This window comes from Pongo pygmaeus, chromosome 1, assembly GCF_028885625.2.
Source record: "Pongo pygmaeus isolate AG05252 chromosome 1, NHGRI_mPonPyg2-v2.0_pri, whole genome shotgun sequence".
NCBI classification, from domain to species: domain Eukaryota; kingdom Metazoa; phylum Chordata; class Mammalia; order Primates; family Hominidae; genus Pongo; species Pongo pygmaeus.
The window spans coordinates 50817337-50841428 of record NC_072373.2 but is presented as its reverse complement, the minus strand read 5'-3'; the positions used below and the strand labels follow the sequence as shown (position 1 = coordinate 50841428).

Genomic DNA, 24092 nt, shown 5'->3' with positions numbered 1-24092 from the left:
GCCTCTCCCACTCTTCAAATCTTACAAGTTACTCTGGAAAAATATAGGTGTACATCATATTAAAATACAACCTTAATGTTCAAAGTAGGAAATAATTATTCAGTTTCGAATTCTCTTCCCCGAATCTTCAAAAGATGGTTTTTGTTTTCTTTATTATACTTGCCATACCTTCTTTTTATGCTTATTTCTGTCTCCACTATCATGTTTTGTGTTCACTCCTTCATGAGAGGGCAGTCATTTCAGCTTTTTCACCATTGTGATCTCTGGTTAATAAATTAATGAAGTTGATTTATTATTATTACTTTTCTTTTCCATAGATTTATTTTGATGCTCTTCAGGTGGCTTTTGGATTAAAAGTGTTTTCTTCCTTGTATTTTTTTTTTCATTTTTATAAACTAAAAGAAAAAAAAGGCTATGGATTGTACTTTGATAAAATTTTGACTGTAACCCATGTCTATATCGTTTTTCACTAATTTCTGAAGGTCTTCACATGAAATGTAACCAATGATTCTTAAAGGAAAACATTTTGATTATTGATGATTTCTAATGAGTCTGTAGTTATAATTTGGAAGAGTTTTTAATATATCCATTATTTACGAGAGTTTTTCTACATTTTTGGTGCTTTAATTTCTTATTGCTACTAATTATTAGCTTATCAAAGTTAATTGGCTTTTACAATTTCTGCCTTTTAGGATTTGTAGAATAATTTTTACAGCTCTACGTGTGATATTTATGAATATTCTGTGAATATTGGGTAAATTATATATTCTCCATAGGATAAAAGCTTAGATATATATTTGTCAGATTTATTATATTTATGATTATTCTCTTTTAATGATATTATTCAAATATATTTTACTTAAATTTTTTTGGTCAAAGATTCTTACTGCTCTTTTGCTCTTTTCATTTTCCCCGTATATGTAAATTGTTTTCACTTTATTTGTATTACATTTTATGAGACACAGGTGTTTATGCATTCTGCCTATATAGTAAATTTTACTATATATCCATTTGCCCTTCAAAAATGTATGTGCATTTTATGCATAATTCTAGTAAACAGCTTATGGTTGAATTTCTTTTGTAATTAAATATTAGCCTATTAATAGGGAATTTTAACTTTATGAATATTTTTATGTATCAGATTTCATTTCTTCATCCAGTTTCATTGTTTTAAATAATTATTTAATAATTGTTTAATAACTATAAATATTATTATTGCTAAGTGAGATAAGATATCTTTTTGATTGTCTTTTCAAATATATTTGACAACATACCGACATAACCTTGAAGTTTAAAGCAAATCAGCATACTTTTAATGTAAATAAACAGCACAGTATGAAAGATAATATAAATTTTTTACATTATGATATATAAATTCACATTAGAAAACTAATTATTTTACTCTTTGTTACTGAAATTCAGGCCTATTTTCACAATGGAAAATATCCTGGAGAACCACTTATTTTACATAAATCAACATCTTGTAAGTTATCACTGGGCTATTTATTATATATATTAAGATATAATTAATGCTTATAAAGCTATATTATTTTACACTTATAATCACATTTGATTGTTAAATGATTAAATTATATCTCTTCCATAAATAAAATATTTTTAATTGTCAGTAAAACCATATATATATATATATATAGGTAAATATATTTAAATATAATATCTTAAATTCAAGTTAGGAGATTCAATTATTAAAGGTTTGTTGAACTCATAAGAGGATTTATGTACCCAAACTATTAAATTATGTTTATGAAATATCATCATGTTAGTAACATTTTTTGTGTACTATTTTAGATTATCTATTTTATTCTGTCTCTTAAGCATATGCTTAGCAGAAGTGGGCCTTAGATACAAGTCTGTCTTGATTTACCTAATGGAAGCTAAGATAAGCACTCCCTAATAACAATATAGTTATGTAAATATTTATCACTGATATTTAAAATATTTTCTTCAAGTAAAGGTGTACATGAAAAATTACATGAATTAAATTTCTTAGAATTACTTAGAATTAAAATTACTTAGAATTAAATTTCATTATAATAATGAAAATAACAGCTGCATGTTACATTCCCCACCCACGATTCTGTTTGCCAGGCAACCACTTTTAACCATTTCTATTTTTGCATCTCCTTATAGTTTCCTTCATATATATATATAAGCAATATTGTATACTACTCTTTCTAGAGTTACTAACATTACTAATTGATCTGAGCCTGTGGAGGAAGGAGACCTAGTACTCTATTTTGGGCTTTCTCTACCGGTTAACATTGTAAATAGAATTATTTAAGCCTGTATGTACTTTGTTGTCAGCAACTTCTAGGTCTGTCTATCTTTGCCACTTCTAGTTCTTCCTCTCTTATACACGTTACATATGCACATATGCATGTGCACGATCACTGATATGAATGCAAAGTCAAAAGAGAAAATATAAAAACAGCTTATTTTCCAAACTGCTTTACTAAGCCCTCTGCAGAGTTTTAGTTCTTTCTGCTCAGATTTATGAAATAAAAACTCCTTGTGTTAAATGTCGAAAAAATCCAGCAAAATAGCTTTGATTTTATTTCCACATTACCTTTTTCTTTTATAATATCTTTATAATAAAAATGACTGCGTTGACTCTTTCCTATTAAATTGTAAGTAATTTATAGCAGTCATAGACTCAGCTGAACATTCACACTCACATCTTAATAGGCCAGATCTGAAACATTTCACTTGGAAAGACACAGAACAGAAAACACAGCATGCTAGCAAGGGAGCCTGGCAGTGGGAATCCTTGCAGCGGGAATCCTTGCAGCAGTGCACACAGCAATCCAGCTACTTTTCTTATGACACTCTCAAAGACAACTGAGACATGAGAGAATGAGACCACATGTGTAGGTGTAGGAGCTGCATTCCAAAAGGAATCAGTATCTCTTATATTATTTCCATGGGCATAGCTTCCAGACACGCCAACAGGGGTGTGCTCAGTTATGAGCGGGCACTGCACTCAGGGAAACCCAAAGCTGGTACTTCCCATGAGTACAGTAGAGGTCACATATAGCACTCCCTGTTCAGGTGTAGTTTAGCAATCAAGGGTCATTTTGCCATTAGCAATGTTGTCTGGTAACCAGCTAATTTTCCACTTTTATCATGTTTCCAGGTCAATGGAGCCAAAAAATTAGCCCTCATCCTTTTTCCACAAAGGAGACGACATTGTATTCACTCTCTGCTCACAATATCATTATCCTAAGAGATAAATAATATAGTTTCTTTTAAAATAGTGATATCTATTCCAGGAAAGGACTTGGGCTGTGAATTGCTAGGGTACAGCTACTAGGGATGTGTTGTTGGGTTTCCCTGGCATAGCATTCCACCACCAGTATTTTGACATCATTGTCAATTGAACTCCTGGGGACCCTTTCTTCTTGCTCTGATCTGGACTCTCACATGCCATCTTGAAATATTCCCCCATCAGTTTTCTGGTTTAGATTTGCTGTATCACACATAGTTATTTTTTTCCCCTCTGATTTCGCTGATATATGTTCTCTAGTGTAAGAAAAAAAATTCTAATTCTCCCATACAAAAAAATATTTTTATTCTACTCTGGCACTTGTTCAGTATATCAACTAGGTATAAAATTCTAAGTTAAAAATTTCAGAATTTAAAAATTATTTCTATCTTATTTTCCTGAATCCAATTTTACTTTCTAATTCCATCCTGATTCTTTCTCTTTTTTTTTTTTTTTTTTTTTTTTGGTCTGTTCCCAAGTTTTCCTCCCCTGGAAATATTAGGTTTGTCTCTTTATTCTTGGTCTTACCTGAATTTTTTGTTTGTTTGTTTTGTTTTGTTTTTAGAGGGAGTTTTGCTCTTGTTGCCCAGGCTTGAGTGTAGAGGCATAATCTCGGCTCACTGCAACTTCTGCCTCCTGGGTTCAAGTGATTCTCCTGCTTCAGCTTCCTGAGTAGCTGGGATTACAGGCATGCACCACCACACCTGGCTAATTTTTGTATTTTTAGTGGAGAAGGGATTTCACCATGTTGGTCAGGCTAGTCTTGAACTCTTGATCTCAAATGATCCACCTGCCTTGGCCTCCCAAAATGCTGGGATTACAGGTGTGATCCACTGCGCCTGGCCCTGAATCTTTTTCATTCATTTTTTCTGGATGCTATTGACCTTTGTAACCTGAATATTTATATATCAGAGAATTCTTTGCTCCATTTTTGTCCCATAGTCTTTTGTTGAGTCTATTAGTTATAAAACTCATAAGTTGACTTATTATTTTGGCATTTCCCTTTGGTGTTGATGGTTTCCTTAAGAGCTTGGTTCTTATTGGTAGTCTAGTCATAGTCTCAGTGAGACAACAGGAAAGGTTGATTAGATGTTCTGTGGTCCTTAGAAGATCTTGGTGACTGAGGAGATTTCCTATGATATTGCTGATTTATTTTTTTCTGATATCATTCATTATCACCAAAAACTAATTAATCTCCAGAGATTAATCTCCAGAATTACCCCACTCCTTGTCATATGGTAAAGTATGAAAAAGTGGTTCTTCTCACAGTAGGACAGGAAGATAGGTGTCCAACTACTGCACATGTGGACAATTACATTGTCCTCCTAATTTTAGTCCTGTGCCTCATCCCTTCCCTGTACTGAGCCTGACTTTATTCTGAGTCTCTCACTGCTTTCATTTAATTTTCCTTCTGTCTTCTCCTCCCTGGTAGAATTTTTTAAGAAGATATTTTTTGTTATTGTTGTTGTTGTTGTTGTTATTGTTTTTGTAAATAGACATTTGACTTCCATGTTCTGACCCATGATTCACATTTACTGCATGTGTCACTTTCAAACCTGAGACTCAGGCATTCTGAGTAAATGGAATCTATTCCTTTGATTTAGGCTGTGGCCTCCTTTCTTTTGTTTTCTACCTTCTACAACTTGTTGAAACTGCTCTACTTCTAATTTCCCTTCTCTCGTTTTCTCTGTCGTTATAAATCTATGGCATTTTCAGTTTTTTAATATTAGCAGAGTTCCTGGAAAGAAGGGGGAAACACATGTGTGCTTAGAATGCAAGCTGTATCTGAAGACTTGGCTATTTTATTATTGAGTTTGTTCGGAAAAGTCTGATGCTGCTTAATATTTTTGTAGAACTTTGTCTAATTATTATGGATTGGAATGCTAACTTATAGTCATTTGCAGTTTCTTGCAAAATCTCACTTCAGAGTATTCTAGAAGTTAGATGTTGCCTCTGATGAGGTTTTTATTCACAAAATCTGGAAACAATCATGCTGATTGATATATGTATACTAGTAATCACTGGTATGGATTGACAATTTCAGTGAAAGGAATTTCAGATAGCAATAAGACAAGGAACACTTTGGGTCATTTTAGGAGCCTATTGCAATAAGAACTTCTTCCCTAAAAATGTTCACTGCAATCCACCTATAAATTCACATTCATCTATCCCATCCATCTTTATATATGCCGGCAGTATAAATACCCCTTTAAAGGAGATAAAATTATTTCTATTTTTTATATGAGGAAACTCAAGTTTGGATAATTTAATCTATTTGCCCTATGAGTCAAAGAAATGACAGAGCCTGAATTCAAGCTCAGGTCTTACAGTCTGTATCTGAAATTACTTTCAATATTCCTATTTGTATGAGTTTCCAGTTACAGAAATTTTGATCATGAGATGAACTGTTTCTGGAAGCTGTTTGCTTAGTAGAGTCATTTCCATCTTTCCAGTTGTAGAAAAACTGTCTCATGCTCAAGGCCTCCACTCGCCATACAGAAAATACATCCCCTCTACTTCCTTATCACCTTACTTATTTTTTCAGAGTGTATGAAAAAATACATAATTATTTCATTTGTTCACCTACCTTTCTTTTTTCTTTTCTTCTTCTTTTTCTTTTCTTTTCTTTTCTTTTTTTTTTTTCTCTTGACAGAGTCTTGCTCTGTCGTCCAGGTTGGAGTGCAGTGGTGCAATCTTGGCTCACTGCAACCTCTGCCTCCTCAGTTCAAGTGATTCTCATCTCTTAGCCTCCCAAGTAGTTGGCATTACAGACACACACCATGCCTGGCTAATTTTTTGTATATTTGGTAGAGATGAGGTTTCACCATGTTGGCCAGGCTGCTCTCAAACTCCTGGCCTCAAGTGATCCACACGCCTCGGCCTCCCAAAGTGCTGGGGTTACAGGGGTAAGCCACTGTGCCTGTCTGTTCAGTTACCTTTCTAGTGTCTGTTTCCCCCAAAGAGAATGCAAATTTCCTGAAAACTAATATTATCTCTGCCTTATATTCTGTAGCATTTCCACGGACTGTCTTCCTTTTTATCTTCACAGCCCTTATTATCTTCTAACCTACTTGACCATTTACTTATTTCTTCTGTTTATTATTAATTATCTATTTTTCTTCACTAGAGAGTAAGTTCCATGAGGACAGGACCCTTGTTTTTCTTTTTGTAGATATCCTAAGTACCTAGAGCTGAGTTTGACAGATGACCAAAAGCCAAAAATTTTTTTTGTGAATAGTGAATAATTAGTACTTACCACTTCCCAGCCACCGTGCTACGTGTTTACTGTGAATCAACATCTTTAGCCACATTTTAGGATTTTGGGAAAGGAGGGACAAAGATAATAAGGAATCTGGCCAAGTTCCCAACTAAGAAGTGGTAGAGCTAGGATTGGAAGCTAAGCAGTCAGGCTCTGGAGCTGAGGCTCTTAAGTCACCGCATTATTTTGCTGCATATTCACTACATAAGAAAAGGTGAATATACTGGAGATATTTCCAACGCACCCTCTCTTCTATACCCTTTCCCTAGGAAAGGGCAGGATTTCACATTAAACTTAGTGAATATTTAAGTCAGGGTAAGTCTTATCCTAACTATAGAATGAAACCATTTTTGTCTCTTGGTGAATGGATTTTACACCTCAATGAACAGGTAAGAGGGTTTATCTTTGTAAAGTAGAAGTCTTTCTCATCCCCTTAAGAGGCTACTCACTTCTGCATATAAAGTTAAACTATATGAGTTTGTCTCCAAAAATTATAATAACTGGATTACCTCCTTGATCCCTTCAAAACGAAGTGTCTGATAAAAAAAGAGAATTAAATTTAAATGTGTCTTATAAAAGAACATTATTTAATCAAAAGAAAGAGAATTGTTCTTCTATTCTTACTCTCCTTAAATATAAAATGTTTTCATTGGTTCTGAACAATATAGCCAAAATCACAGAACTACAAATTTATTGTATTTCACCTTATCCTAAAATGTTTATTTTTTAAAACCTCACAATAAATTTAAAAATATTAAAATATAAATACTTTGGAGGTGATTATTCAACCAGTCTAGCAAGTTATTTGACAATCGTTCTCTGAATGTATTATTTTTCATTTCTAGATAATTCTAAGGCACTGATAGCATTTCTGACATTTCTGATTATTGTGACATCAATAGCCCTACTTGTTGTTCTCTATAAAATCTATGATCTACATAAGAAAAGATCCTGGTAAGAGTTGATTATAAATTTTTAAATAATAATGGTAGTAGTAATGGTGCAAATGCATATGCATATGGCAGTGATGGAAACAGTTAAGTGAAATACGTGAACTAGAGGGAAGACAGCATACAGCCCACTTCATGACACAACTTTTAATCAGAAACTTTTAGTATGGTTTTATTGGTTTGAATTAAACATTAATATTATTGTCTAAATTTACTAATAATGTTGTGGACTTGTTTAATAATAACCAGTGAAAAGAATGTGTGTGGTTTTTAGTACAAAGTGGGCCAGAGGGATCTAGGAGTGACAAAAGCAAAAGAAAGGAGGGAGATGTCTGGGGAAGTTAATGTGTTTCTTTGGCCAGAAACAACCACATCTTATGAAAAACAGAAGATTTAAAATAAAATCATTTAGCTACTTATGTGAGTTTAGCAGACAAGTCTCCGTTGTTTTCTTTCCTCCCTCACCCTCCTCTCTCCTCTCTGACTCTCCTTTCTCCCATCCTTCTGTCCTCCCTCTGCTCAAGGTTCTTCCTCCCTTCCCTCCTTTCCTCTTCTCCTTTCCTCTCTTCCCCTTTTCTTGTCCCTGACTTCCTTCCTTTGTTCCTTCAATATATTCATTAAATATAAGTAAAATACCAAATGAATTCTGTGCTTCTTGAGAATATAGAAACTTATTTTTTCTATTTTCGCAGCAATTTAGATGAACAGCAGGAGCTTGTTGAAAGGGGTAAGTATGTATATTTTTTGCTGATGACTATTCCTTCCCCCGCATTTGAATCCATTCATTTTATTTTATTTATTTATTTATATTTATTTTAAGACAGAGTCTCATTCTGTCTCCCAGGCTGAAGTGTGGTGGTGCAATCTCTGCTTATTGCAGCCTCCGCCTCCCTGTTGAAGCAATTCTCATGTGCCTCAACTTCCCAAGTATCTGGGATTACAGACACACATCACCAGGCCCAGCTAATTTTTGTATTTTTAGTAGAGATGGGATACCACCATGCTGCCCAAGCTGGTCTCGAACTCCTGGCCTCAAGTAATCCACCCACCTTGGCCTCCCAAAGTGCTGGGATTACAGGCATGAACCACTGCACCCGGCCCCATTCATTTTAAATAAGAATTGGGCATTTTTAATTTAACTTGGACTTTTGTTGATACAGTGATAAAACTTAAATTCCTTTACTCACTCAGCACTGTGAAGTTCCCAGTGTACGCCAAGCATTGTGCCAGGTACTGAGAGTACTACAGTGACAGGCACAGACTCTGCCCTTAAAGGGTTTAGAATCTAATAGAGGAAAGCAGATATCTCAACAAATACGACAGCAATTTGATACATGCCCTAGGAGTTGAATGTGTACGGTTCTATAGATATATGGAAAATAGAAAACTGTGCAAGGGCAGAAATCTGGTCTGTTAAGATTGTGGGGAACCAATGGACAAACAGATGAGGGAGTGGTGGAGGGACGAGTGGATGGAAGTCACAGAGATGGGGAGATGGGATGTCTCCTCAAGTCCCTGCCAGGGTGGAATGGTGGTTGCTCTCACTAAAGACACGTTTATGGATTGGACAAAGAACAGCAATTTGACTTGGGAGAAGAAAACAAATTTGTTTATCTTTTTTTTCAACATTTATATTATTTAATTTTTTAAAAATGTGATTTCTGATCCAATAAAAGGGGACAACGTTACAGAAATTGAACCTTTGTTTACAATAAAGAAATTTACTTGCTTTCTCATGCTTAAGACAGGAATAATTTCAGAACTCCTTTGTCTGTGTTAATCTGTCTTGGAAGTGTTTCCCTCTGGTAATAGCAGGTACCAGGTCTCTATGCAGAAACTTTAGGGCTGAATCTTTGGAGCTCCTTAAAAGGCTTTATTTTTCTTTGCAGAATGTAACACTATCTGATCCCTTATTACATATTTATTCATTTGGTCGTTGACTATCCTCCCCTAACTAGAATGTAAGCTTTGTGAAAGCGTGGAGGCTTTTTTTCTTCTTCACTGCTTTATGCCCAGTACCAAAGTGAGTACCTAGGATTTGATAAATATTAGTGAATAAATAACACTGACATAGGGTATGCTGAGGATTCATTTTGATAGGCTGAGGGAGGAATGTAGAGTACAATCAGTAATAAACACCTGAGCAGAAAAGGAAAATCCATCTCAAGGAGTTAAGGTGGACTTGGAAAGTGTCAACGAAATATTTTATCTCAAAATTGATACTAATTGCACCTTGGAACGCAGTAGAATTTACTCACTCAGACCCCATGAAACCCTGAACGTGGCCCTCAGTTCAGAATGAATGAATACCAGGCATTCCCAACAACCTAAAGAAACATTTGCACATAGCCAGTTTGAGAGCTGTGACTGTATAGAAAGTTTCCATGGGCAATAAGATAAATGGGTCACCCTCATGGATAACTTCTTTCTTTATCTGATAAATTGGTAAAATTAATATGATTACTGAAAGAAACACTATCAGTAGTACATGGAAGAGTAGGAGAAACATAATTTTACATATGTGACAGCTTAAATTCTCTTACCTTTCTAAAGCTGTTGGTTTTCAAGTTCCATATGCAATTATAGCTTTTTGTGGTTAGTATACTTTTTACTCTTTGGTAAGTTATTTCACAAACATAGTATATAATGTGTTTCATATACTTGAAGCATAACAAATTAATACAACTTGTTTCACCATTTAGTGTAAACAGATGATCAAATTAAGCTGAGTCATGGGTATAAGGGTGTTTAATCATATTGTCTTATTTCATTTGCATGTTTACAGTATTTCACAAGTTGAAAATGAAAACAATGCAAAGAAAAATAATATTGTATTATAAGTAAATAAGTATAGTAATTGCTATAAAATGCATATAATCAAACGTGAATGTCCTTATAATGGTGATGTTTGGTCTGGGATCCCTTCTCTTAAGCATAGAAAATGGGGAAGAACATTCTAGTAGAGGGAACAATATAAAGCCCAGAAGAGATCTGAAGTACAAGATTGAAGGCATTGATTTATAGGTAAATGTTTGTATGTGAGTGAGATTTCTCAGATGAAATGTGTACCAGGAGGAAAGAAGCTAAAGGATTGAGTACACGATGTAAATTTAATGAAATGTGTATGCCCACCTGAAAGACACATATAACTAGTACTGAATCTTTAATATGTTTCCAGATGATGAAAAACAACTGATGAACGTGGAGCCAATCCATGCAGATATTTTGTTGGAAACTTATAAGAGGAAGATTGCTGATGAAGGAAGACTTTTTCTGGCTGAATTTCAGGTGTGTGTTGCTTTTGTTATATGATGATAAATTCGACATCAAGACAATTCCACTTTAAGTGTGTTTATATTGCCATTTGCCTTTATAATTTATCCCACTTGATATTGCAACATAAGCAAAGTAGATATTATTAGCAGATACCTATGAACCAGAAGAGAGACTCATAGAGGATGACGGGATTATAGTGTAGAGCTAGTAAATATTTTAATGTAATGCTTTATTGTATTATGAAGTTGTGTCACAAAATGTATTTGGCTGATTTTGTAGTTGTACTCTGGATACTCATCCAAGTATTTGTTTTTAAATAAATTTGATAGTGACACAACAACTAATCCTAAATTTGTCCCCACTCAAGAGATTTGTTCTGAAAGTTGTCAATCATTAATTTGTAAGAAAAAAGTTTTTTTAAACATAATTCCTGATCTTAATTTCGATTACTCTAAGCAAATTTTTTTATCAATATGAAGAAAATATTTTACAGGATATCTCATTTACTCAAAACGATCATTGGTAAGGGGAAAATTATTTTTCCTGAATCTGCTGTGATCCAAGAAATCATTGTTTCTTTCAGAGCATCCCGCGGGTGTTCAGCAAGTTTCCTATAAAGGAAGCTCGAAAGCCCTTTAACCAGAATAAAAACCGTTATGTTGACATTCTTCCTTGTGAGTATTTATTGAGTGTTGAATTCCCATATATTAGGCTACTTGATTATTCACTATTTCACTTGTTTATTTTTCTTTTCCTTAAACAGATGATTATAACCGTGTTGAACTCTCTGAGATAAATGGAGATGCAGGGTCAAACTACATAAATGCCAGCTATATTGATGTGAGTAAAAATTTGCATTTTTCTAATACCTATATATTTCATTCAGCTCCTTGTTTGTCTTGGTAAAATTTTAGAAATATTATTAAAAATATTTTGAAGTGAGCCCATATGTCACTGATATAAACAAAAAATTATCAATATTTGCAAGGATAGTTATTTATTATGTGACTATTGGTACTAGGTATAACATAGAATTTTCCTCTACAAACAAAATTATATTAAGAATTAATTTAATATACTCTGGTGCCTATTATGTGCTAGATATTAGACTAAATAGTCTGTGAATATATTTCTCACAAGAAGTCCACATTTGCCTCAGCCGTGTGCCGTATAGGTGAGGACTGGGAGGCTCAGTTTAGTTAATCACCTTGTCCTTGTTCACACAATTGGTAAATATTTGAGTTGAAATTCAACCAGAGTCTGACTGACTCCAAAATGTTATGCTTTAATTTCATCACACTAAATTTCAGCAGACATTCCTCATCAACATGATCATCTATCCATTGGATTTATGCAGAAATGTAAATGTCTGTACGTGGTTAATTTATTTAAAATATTTTAAAATTTAATTTATTATACAAATGTTAAATAATTAATGTATTACATAGTTTAAATAATTTTAAACAGTATAAAAATATATACAGACTGAAAAAATTCTTTTTTTCTCCCCAAATCTGCCATTTTCCCAGTGTCCTCACCTACCAGAAATAACTATATTTTCTATTCAAATATATATGGTAATTATTGGTATCAGGTTACTTATGTTTCCCCAGTGGAACTTGGAGCTCCCTGAAAGCATGTGTCTTCTGCTTTTAGATAGGTGATTGACATATTGTAGCTATTCAATAAATACTTATTAAATAAATGAATGTATGCGCAATACTGTGTCATGAGATAGAAGTTTCAGGAAGTTACTTAAATTAATGTTGAATTCTTGTGACCCGTGTTTCAAATTTAATCCAATGGCAAAGGTCATCTCTTTCTGAAGAGCTCCTTTCATTACTGAGGTGAATTTAGGAGTCTGAGATAATTCTGGAAGAAGCCAGTATAATATTTTATCTGCCTCTTACTCCTTTATCTTGGTAACAGCAGCAGAGAAAGCAGACATTGTAGGTAATGAAATGAAAGTTATTATATCTCTTATCTGAAATGACAAACAAGTCTAGGGAATCATCATATTCCAGCAGAATTTAAGAGGTGTAAATGCGGGTAAAATCCAAGAATGTTTTGTTGAAAGAAATTGAGTAAAAATCCCAAAAGTAACTACATGGCTGGTGAGCAGGTTTAAATAGTGGTAGATGATCCTATAAGAGTTGGCAGGATATAAAATGTGGAAATGTCTAGAGCACTCTTGTAAATTACCACAGCATCCCAGATGAAGATGAAACCTAGTGTTAAAATTGTTTGAAGTTTACAGCAAAGATACATGAAAGTCATGAATATTCTTTGCAAATGCTAACATGTTTAGCACAATTAAATGCCTGACCACCAATTAATAAGATCCCCTTAATACTTTGAAACTGCCCGGAGAAATTCACAATCACAAAATGATGGATCTGAAGCAATTCCTCTAACTCACAATTTTTCCTGTTAATAAGTAATTGAATGTTCAGCAAATGACATATCTTTGCATGTGTTTTCAATAGGGTTTCAAAGAACCCAGGAAATACATTGCTGCACAAGGTAATTTCTTTGATAATCCAATATTGTTTTTGAAAAATTTTTATAGCATTTTTAAGAAAATTTTTCTTATCAGCTTTTATTTGTTTACCTCCTAGGTCCCAGGGATGAAACCATTGATGATTTCTGGAGGATGATTTGGGAACAGAAAGCCACAGTTATTGTCATGGTCACTCGATGTGAAGAAGGAAACAGGGTAAGAACCAAGAAGATTCATAGTGTGGGTCTTGGGGTTAGGAAAACAAAGTGTTGAATGGCATTTTGAAAAGCCACATGTATCTGCCTGATGACTAAAACAGAGAGTTCTCTATTTTAATCAGTGTTAACATTTAATTTAAAATTTTCATACATGTAGAAAACTAAAACTTTTAACATACAAATATATGTCTACATGCATAAAATTTCAATGCTTCTGATTAATTGCTAGACTCTTAACTTGATTCCTGTTTCTTTGCAGTATTGTTATAAGTTCAGTAAATTTCATTGTTTTAGCTTCACAAGAACTTAATACTCGAAACAAAACTGACCTTGGGCAGATAGGTGGTGAGTCATGTACTATGACTTTAGGAATAAAAGCCTCTCTGTCTCCCTACCTAAAATTAACCACAAGCAATCATATCCTTTTTGCTGACAACTGATTATGTCCTCTCTTAACATGCTTCTAAGCCTGGAAAGATCATCCTGCTAAAAAGTATGAAGGAAATTCTTCAGGACACATTAGTGGGAAATAGAATACATTCCAAGTATCACAGCTTAAGGTTTATATGTGTTTAAACTATACAACTGTTTTGAGAATTTCAAATGAGTATAGGTTTTTTTTTCACTCTTTAAAGAAAGTTTGATAAAAATTGGCTTAAATTAAAAATTGAAATACTTAATAATTTTTTAAAATATAGAACAAGTGTGCAGAATACTGGCCGTCAATGGAAGAGGGCACTCGAGCTTTTGGAGATGTTGTTGTAAAGATCAACCAGCACAAAAGATGTCCAGATTACATCATTCAGAAATTGAACATTGTAAATGTGAGTTTGCTTTTTACATAATTTTTGTTTTGATACTGTTTTTATAAAAATGTAATTATGGAACATTAAAAGTGAGAAATTAAAATATATCAGGAAAAATTATTTTTGATAACCTTTAGGATGAAAGCTGTGGTTAGAACAATGACAAAAACCAATAGGGTCAAATTTAAGTCACTGGTCAAGACATTTTTGTCCAACTCAAATCGAAAGAATTATGCTGTATTAATTATCTGTTTTAATTATTGAAAAAAGAGGGAAGGTCCATTAAATGTGTTGAATACCTAATCAAATTATTAAAAGAATAAGCAATTTGTCCTTATTGTCAGTGAGTTCCTACTTTTATGAAAAAAATTACATTATTTCCATAAGAGAAATGACAGAATTAGAGAACACTGTAAGAAGTATAAAGTTCTAATTATGCAGCAGAGATAGAATGTTTAGTTCAGAAAATAAGGAGGTCATTGTGGCCTTAGATAATAGTTAAAATAGAGGTCATCACGCATATTACATAATTCCATTTATATGAAAAATCCACAATAGTCAAGCCAATAAAGACAGAAAGTAGATCAGTGGTTGCCTGGAGCTGAGGAGGTCAAACAGAAATGGGGAGTGGCTGCAAATAAGAACAGGCTTTCATTTTATGATGGCGAAAATGTTCTATAATTAGATGTTGGTGATGGTTGTACCCTTTAGTGAATGTAATATGAATACCGAATTGTACATTTTAAACTGGTGAACTTTATGGTATGTAAAATGTATCTTTTATTTCCAACAAATGAATTTTATTTTTAATTTTTTTGGGTACATGGTAGGTGTGTATATTTATGGGGTAAATGAGATGTTTTTATGCAGGCATACAATGCATAACAATCACATCAGGGTAAATGGGGCATCCATCATCCCAAGCATTTATCTTTTCTTTGTGTTACAAACAACCCAATTATACTCTTTTGGTTATTTTGAAATGTATAATAAATTATTGTTGAATAGTCACCCTGTTGTGCTATCAAATACAAGGTCTTATTCATTTTATCTAATTATATTTTTGTACACATTAGCCATCACCATTTCCACCCCTGCCATACCCTTCCAATCCTTTGGTAACCATCATTCTACTCTGTATATCCAAGAGTTCAGTTATTTTAAATTTTGGCTTCCACAAATAAGTAACAACATATGAAGTTTGTATTTCTGTGTCTGGCTTATTTCACTTAATATAAGTCCTCCAGGTTCATCCATGTTGTTGCAAATGACTAGATCTTACCCCTTTTTATGGCTGAATAATACTTCATTGTATATATGTACTACATTTTCTTTATCCATTCATCAGTCAACTGATGCTTAGGTTGTTTCCAAAAGTTGACTACTACAAATAGTGCTCCAATAAACATGGGAGTGCAGATTATCTCTTTAATCTACTGTTTCCTTTCTTTACGGTATATACCTAGCAGTGGGATTGCTGGATCATATGGTAGTGCTATTTTTAGTTTTTTTGAGAAACCTCCAAACAGTTCTACATAGTCATACTAATTTACTTTCTCACCAACATTGTCTGAGGGTTTTCTTTCCTTCACATCCTTGCAAGCATTCATTCTTGGCTATCTTTTATATATAAGTCGTTATAACTGGAGCAAGGTGATAACTTAAAGTAGTTTTGATTTGCATTTCTCTGAGAGTAAACAATGTTGACCACCTTTTTATATATCTGTTTACCATTTGTATGTCTTCTTTTGAGAAATGTCTATTCAGATCTTTTGCCTATTTAAAAATCAGATTATTAGATTTTTTATTATAAAGTTCTATAAGCTTCTTATGTATTCTGGATATTAATGCTTTGTCAGATGGGTAGTTGGCAAATATTTTCCCTCATTCTGTGGCTTGTCTCTTCACTTTGCTGATTTTTTTTTTTGCTATACAGAAGCTTTCTAACTTGATGTAATTCTACTTGTTCATTTTTGCTATGGATGCCTGTGCTTGTGGGGTATTACTGAATAAAACTTTGCACAAACCAATGTCCTGGAGAGTTTCCCCAACATTTTCTTTCAGTAGTTTCATAGATTAAGGTCTTAGATCTAAGTCTAATCCATTTTTTATGTAATGTTTGTGTACAGCAAGAGATAGGGGTTTAGTTTCATTCTTCCGCATATGAATATCCAGTTTTCACAGTACAATCTATTGTGGAGACTGTCCTTTCCCCAATGCATATTCTGGGTACCTTTGTCAAAAATGAGTCCACTGTAGACTTGTTTCATTGCTCTATGTATGTTTTTATGCAAGTACCATGCTGTTTTGGTTACTATAGCTCTGAAGTATAATTTCAAGTCAGGTATTGTGATTCCTCTAGTTTTGTTCTTTTCACTCAGGATGGCTTTGGCTATTCTGGGTCTTTGTGGTTTCATATAAATATTATGATTATTTTTTCTATTTGTAAAGAACATTATTGGTATTTTGATAGAGATTGCATTGAATCTGTAGATAGTTTTGAGTAGTATGGACATTTTAACAATACTGAGTCTTTCAATTCATGAACAGGGAATAGCTTTCCATTTTCTATGTCCTCTTCAATTTCTTGCATCAATGTTTCATAGTTTTCATTGTAGAGATTTTTCACTTCTTTGGTTAAGTTTATTCCTAGGTATTTATGTTGTTTTTATCTATTGCAAATGAGATTACTTTCTTGATTTCTTTTTCAGATTGTTCAATGTTAGCATATAAAAACACTGCTTGTTTTAATGTTGATTTTATATCTCATGACCTTACTGAATTTGTTAATCAGTTCTAATAGTTTTTTGGTGGAATATTTAGGTTTTTCCAAATATAAGATCATGGAATGTGCAGACAAGTATAATTTGACTTCTTCCTTTCCAATTTAGATGCCTTGTGTTTCTTTCTCTTGTCTGACGGCTCTAGCTGGGACTTCCAGTTGAACAACAGTGGTGAAAGTGGGTATCCTTGTCTTTATCCAGATCTTAGAAGAAAGGCTTTCAGTTTTTTCTCATTTAGTATGATGTTAGCTGTGGGTATGTCATATATGACTTTTATTCTGTTGAGGTATATTCCTTCGTTACCCTGTTTTTTGAGGTTTCTTATTATGAAGAGATGTTGAATTTTATGAAATAATTTTTCAGCATCAATTGAAATGATCGTGTCTTTTGTCCTTCATTCTGTTGATATAATGTATCACAATAATTGATTTGTGTATGTTAAACCATCCTTGCATCCCTTGGATAAATGCCACTTGATCAGGATGAATGATCTTTTTAATGTGTTGTTGAATTCAGTTCGCTAGTCTTTTGTTGAGGAGTTTTGCATCAGTATTCATCAGGGATATTGACTGGTAGTTTTCTTTTTTTTTTGATGTGTCTTTGTCTGGTTTTGGTATCAGATTAATACTGGCCTTGCAGAATGAGTTTGGAAGAATTCCCTTCTCTTCCATTTTTTGGAATAGTTTGAGTAGAATTGGTATTAGTTCTTCTTTAAATGTTTGGTAAAATACAGTAATGAAGCCATTAGGTCCTGGGCTTTTCTTTGCTGGGAAACTTTTCATGACAACCTCCATCTCATTGCTTGTTGTCTGTTCAGGTTTGGGTACCAAAAATAACGGCAACAACAAATTTTCAAGATATGGAGAGCAAAATAACACATGAATTGAAACAAGAAAATGGTAAAATGTGGAGGAATGAAGTTAAAATATAGTATTTTCATTATATTACACTTTGCTTGTTAGTTTGTTTACACAATCTCTGTTGTCTTCAGTGTAAAATAATGCATTATAAGATATGATAACACCAAATCCAAAAGCATACAACAGATACATAAAAATAAAAAGCAAGAAACTAAAACAGACCACCAGAGAAAATCACCTTCATTTAAAGGAAGACAGGAAGAAAAGAAAGAAGGAAGAGGAGGCCACAAAACAACCATAAAAGACATAACAAAATGGCAGGAGTAAGTCTTTATTTATCAATAATAACATTGAATATCAGTGTACTAAACTCTCTAAACAAAATACATAGAGTGGCTGAATAGATTAATAAAACAAGGCCCAACAATCTGTTGTTTACAAGAAACATTCTTCACCTGTAAAGACAAAAATAGACTTAAAATAAGAGATGGAAAATTATATTCTTTGTAAATGGAAACCTAAAAAGAGAAGGAGTACCTATACTTATGTAACACAGGTATATTTCAACACAAAAACGAATAAAAGAGACACTGATTGTCTCTACATAATGATAAAGGAGTCAATTCAGCAAGAAGATATAACAATTGTAAATATATATGCACCTAATACTGGAGCACACAGATATATAAAGCAAATATTGTTAGAGCTAAAGAGAGAGATAGACTCCAATACAATAATAGTTGGAGACTTCAACTCCCTACTTTCCGCATTAGGCAGATCACCCAGGAAGAAAATCAACAAAGAAACATTGGTCTTAATATGCTTGTAGACCAAATGAACCTAATAGACATTTATAGAACACTTCAACCAATGGCTGAAGAATACACATTCTTCTCCTCAGCCCATGGATCATTCTCAGGGACATACCTTATGTTATGCTACAAAACAAGCCTTATAAAATTAAAAAAAATTTTATATAAACTTTTCTTTGACTACAATAGAACTAGAAATCAATAACAAGAAGAATTTTGGAAACTATACAAACTCATGGAGAGTGAACAATATATTCCTCAATGACCACTGATTCAATGAGGAAATCACTAAGGAAATTTAAAAATTTTTCAAAACAAATGAAAATGGAAACACAACAAACCAAATCCTGTGTAATACAGTGAAAGCAGTACTAAGAGAAAAGTTTGTAAGAGTAAGCACCTACATTAAAAAAGAAAAATTTCAAATAAACAACATAATGATACATTTCAAAGAACTAGAAAAGCAAGAGCAAACTAAACTGTAAATTAGAAGAAAAAAATAATAAAGATCAAAGTAGAAATAAGTGAAACTGAAATAAAAAAATACAAAGCATCAATGAAATAAAATGTTGTTTTTTAAAAAGAGATAAAATTGACAGGCCAGGTGCAGTGGCTCATGCCTGTAATCGCAGTACTTTAAGCGGCCAAGTCGGGCGTATCACTTGAGGTCAGGAGTTTGAGACCAGCCTGGCCAATATGGTGAAACCCCGTCTCTACTAAAAATACAAAAAAATATTAGCCAGGTGTGGTGGCATGCACCTGTAATCCCAGTTACTTGGGAGACTGAGGCAGTAGAATCACTTGAACCTGGGAAGCCGAGGTTGCAGTGAGCCGAGATTGCATCATTACACGAAGCCTGGGCTTTGCAGTGAGACTCTATTTAAAAAAAAAAAAAGATAAAATTGACAAACCTTTAGTCAGACTAAGGAAAAAAGAGTGGAGACTCAAATACATACAGTCAGAGATGAAAAAAGAGACATTGCCACTGATACTGCAGAAATTTAAAAGATTCTGAGATGCTGCTATAAGCAGTTATATGGTAATGAATTGGAAAACTTAGAAGAAATGGATAAATTCCTAGATACATGCAACCTATCAAGATTGTAAAATGTCTCTTGATAGAGCTGTTTAAAAAAAAATACAAGTCTTTATATAGGGGGTTAAGATTTTCTCTTAATTTCATTTATTGTAGGGCTTTTAGTAATCTAAATTTTATTTTTGTATAGCCTAGCTATATTTTCTACAGGAGAAACAGACTAACCTCCGAAGGTCTTCTTAGGTTTCCATGGTATTACTAATTGTTATGTCTATAGAGTGCTGTGAAACAATCCTATCAATAGTTTCTGGCTAAACACTTGTTTGACTAAGCCACAAAGGCACCTGATCCATAGATTTGAGGATATATTTCTAGATTGATGCCTATCTGGCTACATTCTGTAGTCTGGGTTTACTGGTGTTAATAACTCAGTTTGCGTGTTTCTTTTGTTATCTAAATGTAGATGATTCTTTATACCTGGACAGAGAATTATGACTTATGCATCTTATGGTGGTTACCTTGAAATTAGAACAAACCTGAGCTGTAATCTGGGGCTGACTTTCCTCAGTCATCTCTCTACATTCTGTGTGGACAATGCTACCATGTGAAGGCCTAAGGAATACAATGTTCATCAAATAATTAATCAGACTTTGCTCACGTAAGAATTAGTCCTGTTTGCTGGCCTATCAAGCAGAAGTATTTTAAACAGCTGTGAGAATGACCTTTACCATATCATTTTAAACACACATCCAAAAAGCTTCCACCCATGCACCCCCCTTTTATGGTGTATGTTTATTTTGGGTTTTTTTTTTGCTTGACAGCATGCAAGTTCCTAGAAATTTTGGTTATACTTTTAAAGAAAGTATTACCTTACTTACCTTACTGTAAGTTATTGCTTACAGGGTAGTACATGCAAGTCCTGCACAATATCTTAACTAGTAGTTATTGATTAGAAAGGAAAACACAATCATGGTTGAGAAAATGTACAAGACACCTGAGGAAACTATGAACTCTTTTGAGTAGTTTATGTTTGCATGAGGAGACTTTGTACTGGTACTCCCTTCCACTTATTTATGTTTGCTTTAAAAAATCATCTCAAAGAAAATATTATCTCTTGACTAGAAAAAAGAAAAAGCAACTGGAAGAGAGGTGACTCACATTCAGTTTACCAGCTGGCCAGACCACGGGGTGCCTGAGGATCCTCACTTGCTCCTCAAATTGAGAAGGAGAGTGAATGCCTTCAGCAATTTCTTCAGTGGTCCCATTGTGGTGCACTGCAGGTAGGAAAAAAAAAAAACAAAAAAAAAACAAAACAAACAAAAAAAACTCCAACAGAATCCATCTGCCTAGGGCTGTTGGAGACATCTTTCCCGTTGGCAATTGCTATTTTGGGAAACAACCTATGGGAGAAGCTTAGATTCTTATATCGGCTTCACACCTGACAGCTTTTCCATGATCATGCCTCTGCTTTTTTTTGCTTGGTTTGCCAGTGCTGGTGTTGGGCGCACAGGAACCTATATCGGAATTGATGCCATGCTAGAAGGCCTGGAAGCCGAGAACAAAGTGGATGTTTATGGTTATGTTGTCAAGCTAAGGCGACAGAGATGCCTGATGGTTCAAGTAGAGGTACATTCTAACCTTTAGTGATTATTCTCACTTTGGTTTTTTGGACTTAGATCTTTTCCAAGTGATAATAATGATATTTTTTTTAAAATCCAAATTCTTCACAACTTCAAACAGTAGAAGATTTCCTGAAAACTAAAACATGTGGTAATCACCAGAAATACTTAGAAGCATTTTTCATTAGTGCCTAAAAGTACTGTGGAAGAAAGATGACCACAAAATATATAATTTTTAAAATAATGAACTACTGTTAACATATATCAGATTGGCAAAAAAAGTAAAAATGCTGAAAACAGATTTGGCATCATCTCATAAAATTAAACTGAAGAGACAGAATAGTATAGTAGTCAACAGCTTGGTTTTAGAAACTACACTTTCAGGCTTCAAATCTTGCTTTTAATTATTAATACAAGGATGAGTAGTATTGTTTATTAAGTATTTTTAGTCTGACTGCGCCTCAGTTAAGTCATCTGTAAAATGGAGACAATAATAATACCTCACAGACTTATAACCACAAAAGTGATACAAGTAACACACTTAAACAAGTCCCTGGCCCATGCTATGCATTTGGTGATTGTAAGTGATGGTAATTACTGAAAATGTCTGTATTTGACCCAGCAAAATCACATATGTGCATATACCCAAGAGAAGCATCAACTAGAATCATTCACAAGAATGTGCATTGCATTCAGCATTGTCAAAATAGCAAAAAAAAAAAAAGTGAAATATGTATCAATGAAAGAATGGAAACACCGTAAATATGTATCAATAGGAGAATAGAAAAACAAAATGTGGACATGTGAACTCTCTGTACAACAAATGCTATGTTGTGGTAGAAAGCAATAATCTAGGTTTGTGTCTGTCTATTTGGAGAGATGCTCATATGAAAACAATGAGTGAGTAAAGTTGCCATACGAAACATTCAAGATATAATTTATGTGATTTTTTTTTAAAAAACCAAGAAAATGTACAATGCTTATGATTATAGATACATAGATAGCAAAGTAGAAATATAAAAACAAATTGTTAACCAGGTAAAAAGAAATTATTTACAGTGGAAAATAAAGTACAGTGGAAAGACAGTGCCAAACTCAGGGAACTAAAGGTTAAAGAGGATTATCAGAAGTATACCATTTCCTTGAAAATACTGGATTCAAACAAAATAAGCAGTAAAGAGTGGTTTGGCCTATTGGATTAAAGAAAATAATTTTCTTATTAAAAATAATTTTCTTATTTTAAAAGTTCTAAAAACTATAAAAAAAAAGGTTTTCTAAGGAGTAACAACTTGCTTTTTTACCTCTTGAATATACTGTGAAATTTATTATAGTTTTACATTCAGTAATTTGGCTTACTGACCCAATAATCACTAAAGGAAGTAACATACAATGTTCTTTAGTTTTTAGGAATAAAAGTTGTGCAATACAGAGTACATGGATAATCTATTTGCAAAGTAATTTTTTTCTGAAAAAATAATCTGAAAATAAAATTTGCTCATATTCCAGAAAATCTGAGAGTGAACTTCCAGAATATTTAAATATTATAGATATCAATTTACTTTGCCATGAATTGTTCCAATATGAGCAAATTTATGAGGAATGTATATTTTATTTAAATATGACTTGGAAGACTCTAGATTATCCGCTAACTATCTGTATTTTTTCTTGAAATTGTAGGCCCAGTACATCTTGATCCATCAGGCTTTGGTGGAATACAATCAGTTTGGAGAAACAGAAGTGAATTTGTCTGAATTACATCCATATCTACATAACATGAAGAAAAGGGATCCACCCAGTGAGCCATCTCCACTAGAGGCTGAATTCCAGGTAATGATAGTGACAACAATAATAATAATTACAGGTAACTTTTATTCAGTGTCCTCTACTTTCTAGGTGTTTGCTATGCACTTGACATAGTGCTTCCATTTAGTCCTCACCATAACCAATGGAGCACAGATGAGAAAACTAGGACACAGTGAGTTAAGAGAAATGCCTGAATCCACACAACTATTACATAGGAGATTTCTTTAGACCCAGAAATCTGATTCTATTGTTAACACTTTTAGCCATTCCTCATTCAGCTGGTATAAAATAGTGTCAAAATAATAGTATATAGCCCCAAAACTGGTCTGCCAAAGGCAATACAGCATATCACCTTTAAAAATCGTATCTGGTTTTGGTTTGTAAAGGAAATCATTAGAAGAGTTTATGACTGCTTAGGAAGTTGAACTGGCTGGAGCTGGCAGACAGACAGTAAATGATAAGTACATGTGTCTTAACCTATTTATTAGGTAATTATTCTGACAGCTAACCTAGCATGTAGTTCACTATAATTTCAGAGAGTTTGCATAGCTGTCCTCAAATTGCTCAGTTGTCAAAAAAATGTTTTGTGTTTTTTTTTGTTCCACCTATGATTTCCAGGTTACTGAGTCATTCCGTAATCTACCAAACTGGTAAATTCAGAGTTTCTAAAGACCAGGAGTGTGCTTTTAATCACATGCAGAACCATTTAATGTTTAGGATCAAAGTGGGGTTAAGGTGGGGGTGGAGGTGGAGCATGCAATAATGACCAAGCGACTCAATCCCCCAGAAGACCTGTACTTATAATGGAAGAACTAGCAGACACAGGGTAGTCTCAAACAGAGTAGTGTTTTATTGTTGTTTTCTTGCTTTTCTAGTTGATAAATTAA

The 24092-nt window shown here is 33.5% G+C and overlaps 1 protein-coding gene across 4 annotated transcripts in view; it reads left to right on the top strand.

The window, feature by feature from the left end:
* The window catches only part of PTPRC (protein tyrosine phosphatase receptor type C), a 119015-nt gene that overhangs the window by 83316 nt on the left and 11607 nt on the right, over positions 1 to 24092 (top strand). For all 4 annotated transcript variants that reach the window (XM_054479519.1, XM_054479509.2, XM_054479498.2 and 1 more), the window contains 12 exons: positions 1423 to 1483; positions 7388 to 7496; positions 8185 to 8219; positions 10671 to 10780; positions 11352 to 11442; positions 11532 to 11608; positions 13255 to 13291; positions 13387 to 13484; positions 14185 to 14310; positions 20906 to 21063; positions 21274 to 21409; positions 23080 to 23229. In XM_054479519.1, the coding sequence (XP_054335494.1) occupies positions 1423 to 1483; positions 7388 to 7496; positions 8185 to 8219; positions 10671 to 10780; positions 11352 to 11442; positions 11532 to 11608; positions 13255 to 13291; positions 13387 to 13484; positions 14185 to 14310; positions 20906 to 21063; positions 21274 to 21409; positions 23080 to 23229 (1188 nt within the window). The remainder of the gene's footprint in view (positions 1 to 1422; positions 1484 to 7387; positions 7497 to 8184; positions 8220 to 10670; positions 10781 to 11351; positions 11443 to 11531; positions 11609 to 13254; positions 13292 to 13386; positions 13485 to 14184; positions 14311 to 20905; positions 21064 to 21273; positions 21410 to 23079; positions 23230 to 24092) is intronic.